This window comes from Mustela erminea, chromosome 16 (genome assembly GCF_009829155.1).
Source record: "Mustela erminea isolate mMusErm1 chromosome 16, mMusErm1.Pri, whole genome shotgun sequence".
Lineage (NCBI taxonomy): Eukaryota > Metazoa > Chordata > Mammalia > Carnivora > Mustelidae > Mustela > Mustela erminea.
The window spans coordinates 49,211,041-49,225,196 of NC_045629.1; the positions used below are offsets into that span (position 1 = coordinate 49,211,041).

The 14,156-nt window shown below is 39.9% G+C and overlaps 1 protein-coding gene across 2 annotated transcripts in view; it reads right to left on the minus strand.

Annotated features, from left to right (window-relative positions):
• The window catches only part of YWHAZ (tyrosine 3-monooxygenase/tryptophan 5-monooxygenase activation protein zeta), a 30,739-nt gene extending 16,881 nt beyond the window's left edge, over positions 1–13,858 (minus strand). Inside the window, exons 1-2 of one of the 2 annotated variants that reach the window (XM_032315551.1) lie at positions 13,744–13,858; positions 10,483–10,787 (exon numbers count right to left, since the gene is read on the minus strand). In XM_032315551.1, the coding sequence (XP_032171442.1) occupies positions 10,483–10,776 (294 nt within the window). In that variant the 5' untranslated portion in view covers positions 10,777–10,787; positions 13,744–13,858. Of the gene's footprint in view, positions 1–10,482; positions 10,788–13,110; positions 13,124–13,743 lie in introns of those variants that run through there. The other variant, XM_032315552.1, reaches the window with a different exon arrangement.
• Between the last annotated feature and the right edge of the window lie 298 nt (positions 13,859–14,156).

The following is a 14,156-nucleotide window of genomic DNA, read 5'->3' on the forward strand; positions in this document are numbered from 1 at the left end:
AATGAGATTCTCATTACTTTCATTTAGGTACAGAATCCTAAAATAACAGCCTAAAACTGAAGCCATTGTTTTTAGTGAAATTGAAGTTGTTAATTTTATCCAGTTATTCGCACAATCCTCAATCCCTCCTAAAACCTTACGCATTTACCCAGAGTAAACATGTCTCAATCTACAACTAAGGTGATACAGGAAAAGACTAAATACTATGTTTACGGTATGACCTAATGTAAGTCACTGAACCTCTGAGCTTCAGTTCCTCACCTGCGAAAATAAAAAATCTAGAATGGACGCAGCTTCAAGCCTAAAATTCAGTGATTCTATAAAGCTCAACTTCCAATTTATTTATTAATTACAAAACTCATAACATCCTAAAGTCATTTTTAATAACACCCTCAATAAGAAATTTAATTCCAATTTTAAGCACATCGTTTAAGTTCGAATTTCTAGTCTTGCACAATTTCCTTGTGCAGAGAATTTTACCAGAATTTTCACTTTATTCTGCAGAGCCACTGAGCCTTTTATCATTCCTACATCTAAAATTCTAAAAAGCAAGCAGGCTTTTTGTTGCATCTGGGGCCCACCAACTTGGAAATTAGTCTCTTGCTCCCCCTTGTGGCTGGAATGGCCTCTTTCAACCGCAGTTGCTTCCAAACAACCAATGAGAAAAATGCTCCACCAGAAATGCTAATGAATCAGGCCACTGCCAAAAATTAATTTGCAGACATTTTGACTTAAACTCATCCTTCTATGAAATGTTGGCCTACAAGAGTAAAATTTTAGGTGTCCTATGAATATGGTCATCTAGGAAAAGACAGAGCCACTTAACTTCAAGGATGGGATCACAAAGGTGTGTAACCACTTAGTTGAATGCATTTTCCATTAATAAATAAATGGCAATCTTCACCATTCAGTTTCTAAAAAAAAATCAACACCGAATTTGAGAAAACCAAGATATATTAACCCTGGTGTTAAGGAATGTTAAAGCAAGCCTTAAATATTCATCCTAATTCCTGTTGAAAGCTAGAGTAGCTGCTCCTTAAATTTTCCCTAAAATGAATCAAAAGGTATCTGCAGAAAACTTAATGCTGATAAAAAGCCTGTTGTTCGGGGCACCTGGGTGGCTCAGTGGGTTAAAGCCTCTGCCGTCGTCTCGGGTCCTGGGATCCAGTCCCACATTGGGCTCTCTGATCAGTGGGGAGCCTGCTTCCTCCTCTCTCTCTGCCTGCCTCTTGCCTATTTGTGATCTGTCAAATAAATAAATAAAAATCTTAAAAAAAAAAAAAAAAGGCCTGTTGTTCTAAAACATTTTGTATGTATGTCTTTAGAAAAAACAACTGGGTGAAAGGACTCACAGTAAGTGGGATGAAAAACTGATAAATTAAATCAGGTTCAGAGAACTGTCTACCTTTGGATCCTTAATACTAGGCAAAATAATCCCAGGGTAATCTATATTTTACCTCACATTCAAAATGTAGCTCCTAATGATAAAATGGTAAATTGTAGAAGTATCAAAAAGAATTTATAGAGCACCAAAGAACAACTATTAAAATTTTTCTACCATTCTCAGGGGCTTTCCTCCTCCTTCCCTGACACAGAACCCTTTTTATAGTTGGCATCAACCTTGATCTGGGCTGACCACCAACCAAGGCCCCATTTCTCAGTATTTCCACCACAAAACACTTTTTGCTCAAAACACATCATCTTTAGTTTTTTTTAATGTGCATATGCACACTGTCTAGGATTATAAACTTCCTAGTGGGACTAGATTTTATCAGTTGCTTTTTAAAAAAAAGCTTAAGACCAGCTCTTTTATAGTCAACCAAACTTGAAGTCTTTCTGTTACATTATTTGTGTATGTGACCACTTCCCTAAGTTATCAAGATTCTTTTAAGAGCAGGGGCTTTTATTAAAATTTTTACTAAATATGTATTTCTTTTATTTCTATACATGTATATTACATATCACATATATTTCTTTTTCAAAAGCACAGGGAGCTTATGAAATAAACATTAATAAAAGGAATTTAAGCAGTTAATTAAGTCTTATGTTTAACCTCAAAATTAATAAATCAAACCACAATGAAACAATTATCAGGTACAAAAAAAGGTAAGCCGTATATTTGCTATTTATTATCACCATGGGTGTGTGTTAACTCAATAATTCTCAAAACGTCCCTGAGGTAGGGACACCTGGGTGGCTCAATGGTTAAGCCTCTGCCTTTGGCTCGGGTCATGATCTTGCAGTCCTGGGACTGAGCCCCACACTGGGCTCTCTGCTCAGCAGGGAGCCTGCCCCCCACCCCCACCCCCGCCTACTTGTGATCTCTGTCAAATAAATAAATAAATAAAATCTTTAAAAACAAAAACAAAAAACATCCTTGAGGTAGATACGATCATCATTCCCATTCTGAAGATGTGGAAACAGTCACAGAGATGGAATAACTTGCCCCAAGTCATAAAATGAATAAAAATTTCAAACCCCAAAAGTTTGCGCTGCCTGTGCTAGATTTAGATTCTATCATCCCTTTAAAGGAGTACACACTTTAGCTTCCTTTATTTTTAGAAAAATTACACAAGATTATTCTTTAAGTCTTACCCCTGTGATCTTACAAGTTGGATGACAAGACCCTCTATCAGATGAAAGCAACCAAAGGGGAAACTGGAGGGAAAATTCATTACTCATAACAAAGAACAGGATCACTTCAGGAAGTCCTATTTCTGAATATTTTTCCAAACACAGTAGTAAAATACTCAAATTACTGAATTGAGAATTTGTTCTAAATATACTACAGCCTGCCTATATGTAATACTGCCCTCAGCTGTCAATTTCACAGAGTCACATTTTACAAATAAATCATCTGGGGTAGGATTTCACCAAATGTCTCTGGGCTAAATGTTAAAATGTGGTCCAGTTTTATGTCTATGTCCTCCCTAAACTCTGGGTAATCGTGTTTATTATATGTTTAAAGAAGCAAAAAAGTTATAAGCAGACAGTTCATGAGTCTTGGATCAACAAGTAGGTTTTTCTCAGAAAAGCATTTGTAATTAATCCATTAAGATAAAACCCACTCAACTCAGAGTAGGTTCCTTGGTAATACTGCTAATTTAAAAAAACAAACAAAAATCCTCTTAGATCCCAAAACTTGTTTTCTAAGATAGGAATTAACCTCCACTAAAAAACATTTTTAACCACTTAAACAATTCAAGTAAATGAAATCCCAATAAAACAAAATTGAGTACTCTTTGCAAACTAAATGCAATAGGGTCTTTCCTACATTTCAAAGAAATGAACAGGCATGTTCAGTGTCAACCCACTGAACAAAGTCTTATTTTTGGTCTATTCAACTCTACATATTAACATCTGACAGACTGTCCTTACAGTCTTATCTTGCCATCGTACCTGTGGGTAACACCACTGTAAGCGTATTTTTATTTGAGGGGAGAAGGGAAAAATGCTCACAACAAATACTATCAAAACAGAGTCGCAGAAGTTTATACGCTGAAACCTTTTAGTATAATTTATTCCAGTGTAAACAAATGTGCATGTCCATATCATAGGATCATACTGATACCCAATCAGCTATATATCCATGCTCTGTTGCCTCAGGAGCCAAACTGTAGCAATAAATAAATAAGCCAACAGAAAACAAAAATGAACTGTGGCAAGATATAAGACTATTCTATAGAACGCCTGAGTGGTTCAGTTGGTTAAACAACTGCATCTGGCTCAGATCATGATCCCAGGGTACTGGGAATGAGCCCCTTGTATCAGGCTCCCTGCGAGCCTGCTTCTCCCTCTGCCTCTGTCTGCAGCTCCCCTTGCTTGTATCCTCTCTGTCAAATACATGAATAATAAAAAAAAAAAAGACTATTCTGTAACACGTTACTACTTATGTCACATTAAATGCAAAACTAAATCAGTGACAAATGACAACCGGTACTACATTTTTGCAGATACACGTTTCTGATTCAGAAAGAACAAATTAAGAATGACCCGTTGCACAGAAATGTGCTAATACCATGGAAACTGCTGCAATATAGTGGCTAAACACTCCATTCCTCCCAAGCCAAATTAAAATCTGTGTTACCTAAAAAATACCTAAAAAAAATATATATGCTTAATATCAAATTAAATACCACAAACATCAAAGTTCCCTTCTGTTTTCAAGGAGGATGATGAGATGGAATCAATCCCCTGAAGCTGGGGTGTGGGGGGGAATGAACAAAATTAAAGTAAATTCTAAATCAGAGTAATGAAGCAGAAACCCTCAGGCCATAAAGATGGGAATCAGCAGTTGCTTGTCTCAAGGACAGCGGTAAGACCAAACTACAGCGAAAGGCTCTATATATGGGATTCTGGCAAAGATCGCACAGAAGGACAAGGGAATCCGTGCTTTACAGAAATAATTAAGAGCTGTATGCAGCACAGAACTACCAAAATTAAGTCAACAGAAAGGAGAGGGAACTTCAAAAGAAAGATGAACTCTGGCTTTTGGCATACTGAAACTTACAGCAATTCTAAATCCCCTAAAGTGCACTGTTCATTCTCAATGTAAAACTGTCATACCAAAGAAAGTACAAGAACCAGGATGAAATCACAACAGGGACCTTAGTAATTCTAGGGGGAAAAAATTCTAATATCTATTGTAATTTCAATAGACAAGTTTTTTTTTTTTAATGTGGCTGACATTAGAACATCTTTAATTTTAACTTTTAGAAGAGAATTTCTCATATCCATACGCATTCTTCACTACGAATGTGCCAACTTACTTACTTTAGGATCAAAAATGTATAGTCAAATGAATCTCAATAGCCCAGTAACATTTAACTCAATATTATAATATAACCCATTACTATGTCATATACTGGGCTCCCTTTATATGCTAGAACCACTCACCAGATATGAAGATACTATATATTCATGGGGGGAAAACCCCAAGTCCTTCATAGGTTAAACCCCAAGTAAAAAAAAACAAGATTAGTACATAAACAATGATTAATATATATATCTATTATACAGGCACTGAGAATCTATTCTGATATTAGTAAAAGAAAATGAGTCCAAAGAGCCAGATCAAATCTTTAAAAAATTTGTAAAATTCTAAAAGCATATTTTCTTTATAAAAACAACTCTTTTTGCATGTCTACCAATCACCTTCTAAGAGGCAAAATTTGGTGTCACCTTCCAGGGCCTGGAGTTTTTCCATGGCCTCTGAAGTCCCCCACTCCTTAGCTGCTATACCATTATACAAGGTATGTAAACAGTATAGTATAATCTAGCCAGTACCCAGCTCTCCTAGTCCCATCTCTTGCGAAAATTACTGAGAAAAAGCCTTTTACGGAAAGCAATCCCCCCTGCCAACGTTCAAACAGAATGATCTGGAATGCCACAACTCTTCTACAAAACCCTTAAGATGCAAGATTAACCAAATTTCACTTAATTGATAACCTGGATTACATCACATTCTTCACTCCTAGGTAAGCAAACCCAACAGTACCCATGACTTAGACTAAATGCTTGAGGATACACTTTTCAGCTACTCTCTGGAATCCCCCTCAGCTTCTAACAGCAGTTACTGATTATTTATTAAGATACCTGATTAAGAGTCCGATATTTATTTCCCAAACCATGCCACTATACTGGCTCTAATTACTTAAAGTATTATGTTAAATGTTAAAATATACAAGGGTGAAAAGATATGTTACTATAAAAACTAAATGGAGTGCTTTGGAAGAACTAAGGTTTTGGGGGGGAGAAACCAGTTTTTAAAGGGAGTTACATACAGAAAAACAGCTTGGGTTGAACAATGAAAAGAAAAAAATTACACATTTCTAGAAGGATTCTGAAGCAAATGCATACCACACATTTAAGCTCTCACTCTACTAAGCAGACTCAAGCTGTATTTTGTAAAGGATACATTGATAAGGGTAGTTAAGCCAATTATTTGCAAAGACTTGGTCTCACATTAGAAATGGACAAATGAACATATACATGAATTTTTTTTAAAATTTAAAGCAAATATTTAAAACAAGTATGATCATATAAAAACTTTTCAATTAGCCAATTAAGATGCTTCTATTGTACCACTACTGAGGCGTTACCACTAGGATTTCTTTACTAGTAAAGTTGAGTGTTCTTAAAAGAAAAAAATGAAAAGCAAAATTACTCTTGGTGAGCTACTATAACTCAACAGTGGCTTATTTTCCACCTTTCTAATTCAAAATGCCTCTGGGGGGGCCACATACAATTTCTTCCTTTTTCTCAGGTAGATCAGGAGTTGAATCATTTTTTATGTGTGTCTGTACTTCCTATTCTTGAGATTTTAACTCAGGTTTTTCACTCTAATTCTAATTTCAAATCCTTTCAACTTTTCCTCTTAGTTCACTTTTAACACATTAATCCCATTTTCATCGTCACCATCACGGCTCATCACTAAAACTAAACATCTCCTATCATCTGTATCTCTTCCTGTAACAGGCAGAAAGAGATTCTTAGTGAAGTACTGCTATACTGAAAAGGGATAGGGTAGCCTGTTGCTCTTCAGTTGTTGGGTTATTCTTCCCCTTCCCACCAAAGAGCAAACACCTACCTTTCTATTTTCATTCCTCTATTTCCTTTCATTTCCACTTCATACACCTTAGACTTTCTAACTGTATGAAGTTGCTCACCAGGTGCAATATTTACTGCTTATCATAACAACTCCTCAAAAATAATGAATTTTATTATCAAAAAGACTCTGTCCAATGTATTCCTCCCTGGAAGACTGGAGGTATCTACTAAGCAACAAAAGGACTTTGTATTTTCAAACATACCAAAATCCATTTGACAAAAACCTGTAAATATATTAAGTAGTCATAACACTGTAGAATTCTTTTGAGAAACCCAATTCCAATAAATAAACTGTCTAGTGACTGTCAGCTTACAATCCATATAGCAGTTTTTAGTATATGTGCTGCCGAAGCGAGCACCATATAGCAGTTTTTAAAGCCCAAGGCACGTAATATATTCAGACCAGCAAAGCACCCAAAGCTACCTGGTTTCCTAGCTTGTTCCTGCTTAACAGCAGTTCTGTAGGCTACAGATAAAAGCAGTGCCCAGCAGCCACACCTTAAAACTGTCTTGGGCAAATAAAAATGTAGAGAAGCATATAAAATGGGACTCAGGTTAACTAAGTATCACTACTATTACTCAACTACTGCTGCCAACTGTTAGATGCTAGATACAAGATTTTATTGCTTCACCTCTTGTAAGCTGTTTTTTGCCTTACACCAGTGCCTTTCAGATTTTTTAATGACACTATGGAAAATTCACTAGTCAGTATGGACCCTCTGCCCCACAAAAATAGTTTTTAAGGCTTCCTAGACCTTTTAAATCCCATTCCTGGACTCGAGTTAAGAGACTCCTCATTTTTATTCTCCTTAACAATCCTATGGGGGTAGACATTACTGTCATTAAACTGAACTCAGTTTTCTCGGAGAACTGAAGAATTTCCTTAGGCCTTGCAATTATTAGATGGTAAAAGTTGGTCTGACTCAGAACGTGGTGTTCATTTTACACCACTACATTCTTCTTTAAGCTGGAACTGGGTTTTCTAGTATGTATTTTGTCATTTCACATTCAAGACAAAACTATCCAGTTTTTGGCTGCTTCTTGTCTATTTATGCAGAGGAAGTAGTAGAGATCGCTACTGTTTAGTCCCCACCCCACTACCAAGAGAGATTTTGGTTCACATATGGCAAACTTCAAATTAACAACATAAGGAAGAACCAAGTTCTCTTGCAAAAAGAGAAGTCCATGTTGTGAATGCCTATGACCATTTCCCACAGTAATGTTCTATAACTCTTGCACAAAGTAACATGACTACCCTTTCTCTGTTTAGTAAATGATATTAATTAAACACTTGATAAATGCTTATAACCAAAATGGCAGTAACCACTTAATAAAAGACTAAAGAGCTCTTCAGAAAAACTGAGCTCCTTTTTATGGAAAGAGGTCTTTGGCCAGTACGATACAGATGCTCAAAAACTTAACAGAATACTTAAGTCTGGTTCATCACTGATGCAACTGATCAGTAACTTTAATTCCGAAAAGGGACTACCTCCTTATTTTTCTCAAATGGCCAGCGGGGGGGGATATCAAAGCTTAGGAAAAAACTATACTAAAAATTGTATTTTTCTTTCTTTTAACCATGTAAGCCCTTAAAATATTATTAAGGCAGACTTTCACTAATCATCAAGTACATCAGAAAGATTTTTCTCTAGGAGAAATATCTGTTCTGTATTTTATTCTTCCATTTTACTCAAAGGGGGAAATGGGATTTTATGTGATATTTTTCCAGGATCAGCATGACCTGTTTGAAAAAAGATGATAGGTCTACTTGAAAAACCACAGTATCTGTAAATACCGAGTTTTCCCAAGATGAAACAGAAAAGGCCTTAGAAAATTAGCAGTGCTGCTGGACCAGTTCTATTATCCTCTTTTCCAAAAGAAGACTTTTTGTTCATTTATTCAGTAAATACTTGAGTAGATACTTTATATCAGAAAGCATGAACTACGCAAAGATCACTAACAGAGCAGAACTAAAAGATTAGCTTTTAGATCACTAAAAGACCAAGGCTGGAAGCAAAAATCTGTTTAGCTTTGGTATGGCAAAGGAATTAACCTCATTTATAGATACGCTCAAGGTGGAAATTTCATTTAGACTTAGCAAGAGGCCAGTACTATTCTGAAGAACATGGGAAGTCACCAATAGCAAATCCCCTTAATAATCATATCAACAAAGAAGCTATTTAGAGATTACCTAGTTATTACCATCCACTCACTTTATGCAGTAAATTTTTTTTTTTTTGGATAAGGAAATCAAATGGAAGCAAAATAAAAACTGCTACAGTCTTTGTATTTTGTGTAGGAAAAACATGCAAATACCTACCTGGAATAGCAAAGAAGCTTGTTAGTAAAGAGTAAATGTTACTCATCCCCTTTATTCCTAAAGTTGGCTTTTGTCTTAAATTGTAACTCAAAACAACCAACTCTTTGAAACCAACATAAAAATTATCTGACCTATCAGGTGTAATAATTGGAGAAAATACACCGGAGTGAACAAAATTCAGTAATGTGTACACAGGTATTAGTCCATAAAGAGAGCAAGAGAGAAAAATCCAACACATTTTATTATAGAAAGACATTATTTTTTGAATTTTAAATATTCTTATTACCTTAGCAAATCACAAGATAAACATGTTATTTAGCCTTAATAAAGACACAGAAAATCCTTTCCCACCTTAGAAATGACTCCTATTCATGTTAAAAAAAAGAAAAAAACCACAAGACCCCACCCAAGACAGACACTACAAGAGAAGATTTTGTAAGCCCATGTAAAGATAAAAAATATTTTTCTTTAAAACATAGCTTAAAGGAATTTTCATTTGAGGATAATTCAGGACTTAAAGCTATCCCATTAGTAATTAAAAACTTGTGTAAAGGAATCTTATTATCAGCATAACTTAAACAAAAGCCCTAAACATAAAACCACATCAGAAATAATCCTATATTGCTCATTAGAGTAGCCCTTCCATGAACAAGTTTCAAGTAAGTGTGCACCTGGATTTCTACTCTGAGGCCCAGAATCAGTAACCTGTCCAGAAAAAATGAGATACTCAATACTGCCATACTGAGACCCAATGTGTAACTTGGAAGTCCTACATGTAATCATTTAGTAAAATCACTCCTGAATCATTAAAAAGGAAAAGTATTAATGTATCTATGTTACATGCTAAATGATTGGATCTCCTACCAATTTATCCTGAGATTTAAACTTTTCCAAATAAGAAAGCTATCATTTAAAGAAGGTTGATTACAATTAGCTAAAATGCAATGTTCTGTTCTTTTAAGCTTTTTAGAGAAGCAGGGCTTCAACACAGTAGGTACTAACTTCTTAAAATACTGCCTGATTGAACCTAGAAAAATCAAGTTTGTTATTCATAATCTTTGTGTACAAAGTTAACTTCTAACATTTAATGCAGGAAGAGGCAAAAAGCAACTCTGAAGCCATAGTCTTCTGCATAGTTAAGTGGCTAAACCAGGGAGAATATTATATCTATAATGAGTCTCCTATTACATTTTTCTTACATAAAACAAGGTACCTAAAATTCCTGAATCCCCAAATGTACGCTTAAGAAAATGAGCTCTATAACTACTATAAATACCTTAACCACAACTGAAATTGTAATAGTTTTCCAATTAGTACAAAATACACTACCAGTCTTTCTTAGTCTACCTGAACTGATAATCAGTACTGCAGTTATTTTATACCAATTTAACTATAACTGTTTAATACCTTTTAGTAATGACACCCTGAAGATTTCAAAATTTAGAACATTCAATTTTTTAAAGGAAAAGAAAAACCAAAGAAGTTGAAAGTAACACTTGATATTCATTATAGGAGCCCTATTTTATAATGAAGCTAGTCTGAATGATTCTCACCAGTACATCATTGCAGATATCTCTTAGCTCGGTCTCGATTTTCTCTCTGTATTCTCGAGCCATCTGCTGTTTTTTCTCAGCACCTTCCGTCTTTTGCTCAATACTCGAGACGACCCTCCAAGATGACCTACGGGCTCCTACAACATTTTTATAAGCAACTGAGAGAAGATTCCTCTCCTCATTGGATAATTCAGCTCCTTGCTCAGTTACAGACTTCATGCAGGCTGCCATGTCATCATATCGCTCAGCCTGCTCGGCCAGTTTGGCCTTCTGCACCAGCTCATTTTTATCCATGACTGGATGTTCTGCAGGGAAAAAAAGCAGCATTTAGATTTTTCCATTGAAATAAATATACTCAAAATTATACCTTTTGTAAATAAGTTATATTAACACCTCAAACTTAAATGCCCATGGAAGCGTCTTCGCATGAGGAACTGACTGCAACCTCACAAAAGGATGGCCAGAATGTGGGGGGAAGAGGAGGAAGAGGGCATACTCAACATTCAGGAGTCAAATTTAAATACATTAATATAAAACAAATGAGAAGCAAAACTAAAATTGCACTGCACCATCTTTGTCCAGAAGATTCTAGTTTCACATAAAGCCAAAGCACATTTGGTAATGAGGCTTTCCAACCCTTACCTTACTTGGCCAAAATCTCAATTCCAATATCGTAACTGATCCAAAATTAAGTAGTTTTTTTTGTTCTGTTTTACTGAGAAAGCACTGTCGGCAAACAACATTACAACCTCTACCATACTTCCAGAATCATCATTCAGGTCAGTTTAATGTGATTCAGGTCAGTTTAATGTAATTCATGTATTTTTACTTTAATAATACCTATTATTCTTGTCAGAAGTGTTTAAGTTTAAATTTTATTGGTATTACCCCCACCCCAAATCCACTGATCTCTGCAACACTTGCCAGCTGAACATGACAATTTTCTGGGAGAATAGATCAAATAGCTTGATTTAAGGCATTCTGAATATAAAACAAGCCCCCACAATCGCTAACAGACCCTAAAGCCTCATTACCTGTATCTTGTTCTATGCATACATGTTTAACACATACCGAGTCCTACAACTTACCATCACAAACACTAAAATGTATGATATATGAAGTCCATCTCGTGTGATCAGTGTTTTCTGTCATTGCTCCAATTTAAATATAGAATTACACTGTTTCTAACAGTCAAAATTCAATTATCATTCAAGCTGCCTTTACCGTTAACTTCTCACCTAATCCTTTCATTTTTAAGCTCTCTAGACCTTTCTAATTTAAACGTTATGCTTTTCCTTAAAGACCCTTTTGGATGGTGCTAAAACAGCACAGAAAGATACTAAGCCATACACTGATCCAACAGAGTAAGTGATTTTAAAGGTAAATATACAGTCTGAAGTGCTCTAATAAAAGGTGAACGGAAGAGCCACTGCCACTGTCTTAAGAATTATTGACTCTCCAGTATCACATCCTTTACCTTCCTAGGGAAATCCCACAACACTTTTTAAAAAAGCCAAATCGAACAGGGTAAAGACGTAATCAGCTAGCTTATTTGTGAGGTATACGTGTCAATGCAAAACTATTTAAAATTTATGATCTCATACCCTCCCCCCACACACCCCCGAAATGACTGATTTTTCCCTTAGGAACTCAAAACGCTCTCAGGTTAATGCTGCTTCTAACGAAAAATTATCAAACACCAGTACAAAGGTTTCTCTCCCCAACCCTTCGGGTACAAGGGGAAGTGCATTTCTCACAGAGTAGTACTCCAAGGCCTCGCCTCTGTATTGCCTCTGTATTGCGGAGAGGACTCGCCGCACCCATTTTAACCCTTAGCCGACGAGAGACGCAGAATGAGGTGAAACGAACAAGCACAGACCTTGACTTTTAAAGTGCAAATCCTAGCATGCGCGCTATCCGCAACCACCCCTACTTGGCTCCGCCCAAGTCCCCGATTCTCCCTCTTTGTCATGGCGGATCTGTGTCAAGGAGCCCAACCTACTGCCGAGTGTTAATTCCCCCCACCAGAGCAAGAGGGAGGAGCAGCGCGCCCCCGCCCGAGCCGGGGGAAGGGAGGGGGGAGCCGCTCGCCCGCCCCGGGGGCAGAGACGCCAGCGCCGCCCGCAGAAGCGGAACCACGACCCGCGGGGCGGCGGACACACCCCACTCTCCCACCCGCGTCTCCTCCGCCACCGGACACCACTGGTGCTCATTTAGGTTGTAGGGACCCGACAGCTGCAGCAGGTGGGGGAGGGGACAAGAGCCACACCCAGGCGAGCTGGGCCACCGCCGGCTGTTACGCTCAGCCTCACCCGCCCCGTGAGGGGGACACCGTCTAAAAAGCCGACCCTCCCGTTCAAGCCCACCGGGCAGGCGAGCCAGACGCCGATCCACCGCCTTCCCCCATTCTCTTCTCTATCCCCACCAGGAATCGGAGACCCCACTCACCATGAGGTGAGGGGGAGGGAAAAAAAAAAAAAACAAGAAAGAAAGAAAGAAAAAAAAAACCCTGAGCCCCATCCCCCACCCCGCCAAGGAACCCAGGAAATTCGGCCCCAGGTCCCAGGCCAGCCCCACCCCAGAGCCGGCTCCCCCTCGTGCCAGAAACGAGGCCTCGCCCTAGAGTACCTGGCGGGCGCCTCCGGGACGGCCTCGGCTCGCGGCCCGGTCCCCAGGCCCGGCCCTGCTAACGCGCCGCCGCCCGGGTGGGGGAGGGCTGGGTGCCGTCGCCGCAGCGCGGGGCGCGGAGGCTGCGCGGAGCAGCGAGCGGGAGAAGCAGGGGGAGGGGAGGGCCGCGAGGGGAGGGGGCGGCCTCACCTGCGCCACTGCAATGCCCGCAGTCGCCAAGTCATTATCTCGGGCGGGAGCGGGTCGGCGACGAGGAGGGGGCGCGGGTGGGAACCGAATGCGCCCAGAGGAGCCTCGGTCACCCCCGGGAGCCGGCGACCGGGCGGGTCCCCGGGGATCTCGCGTGTGGGCGCCCTTTCCAGCCCGGGGACGGGGGCTGGGAACCGGCGCTTATCGGGGCCAAGACATCGGTCCGGAAGCAAGTAGCCCTAGGCAGCCGCGAGCCGCCCGCCCGAACCCAGCGGAAAAGCCGCCGCCCGTCTCCGCCTGAGGAGACTCCGCCTCAGCCCAGCGCCGCTACCGCCGGGCGAGCGGGGCTGAGGGGCTGTGGAGCGGGGACGGCCCTTAGGCTTTTGGAAGGTTGGTCTGGGGAAGGAAGGAATGGGACTAGGTGGCGGCGGCCGGGTCCCTTACCTGTGTCCCGAGTGGGTGGCGGCGGACGGACGGGGGCTCAGCAGTCTCCGGGCGGCAGCGGCGAGGCTGAGACTCTGTCCGTAGATCTCGCTGCTCACAGGCTACAGCGGCTCCGCAGACACGGGGTTTCCTCCAATCACCAGCCCCGACAGCAGGGGCACCACACGCACGATGACGTCAAACGCTGCTATGGCAACCGTTGATTGGTGCCCACAGCTCTGGGGGCCCAGTGCAACCGCCGCTCCCTAGCGCGCGCGTCCTGCCCGCCCGCGCTAGAGGGCGAGCGGAGGAGCGTACCACTTCTCCCGCTACCAACGCTCCTCCCTACCCCGCTCAGCTCCCAACTTCTCTGCTCTTGGGAGAGTGAGCCTGGGCAGGAAGCGCCTTCCCTTTTTTTTTTTTCTCCTTCCTAC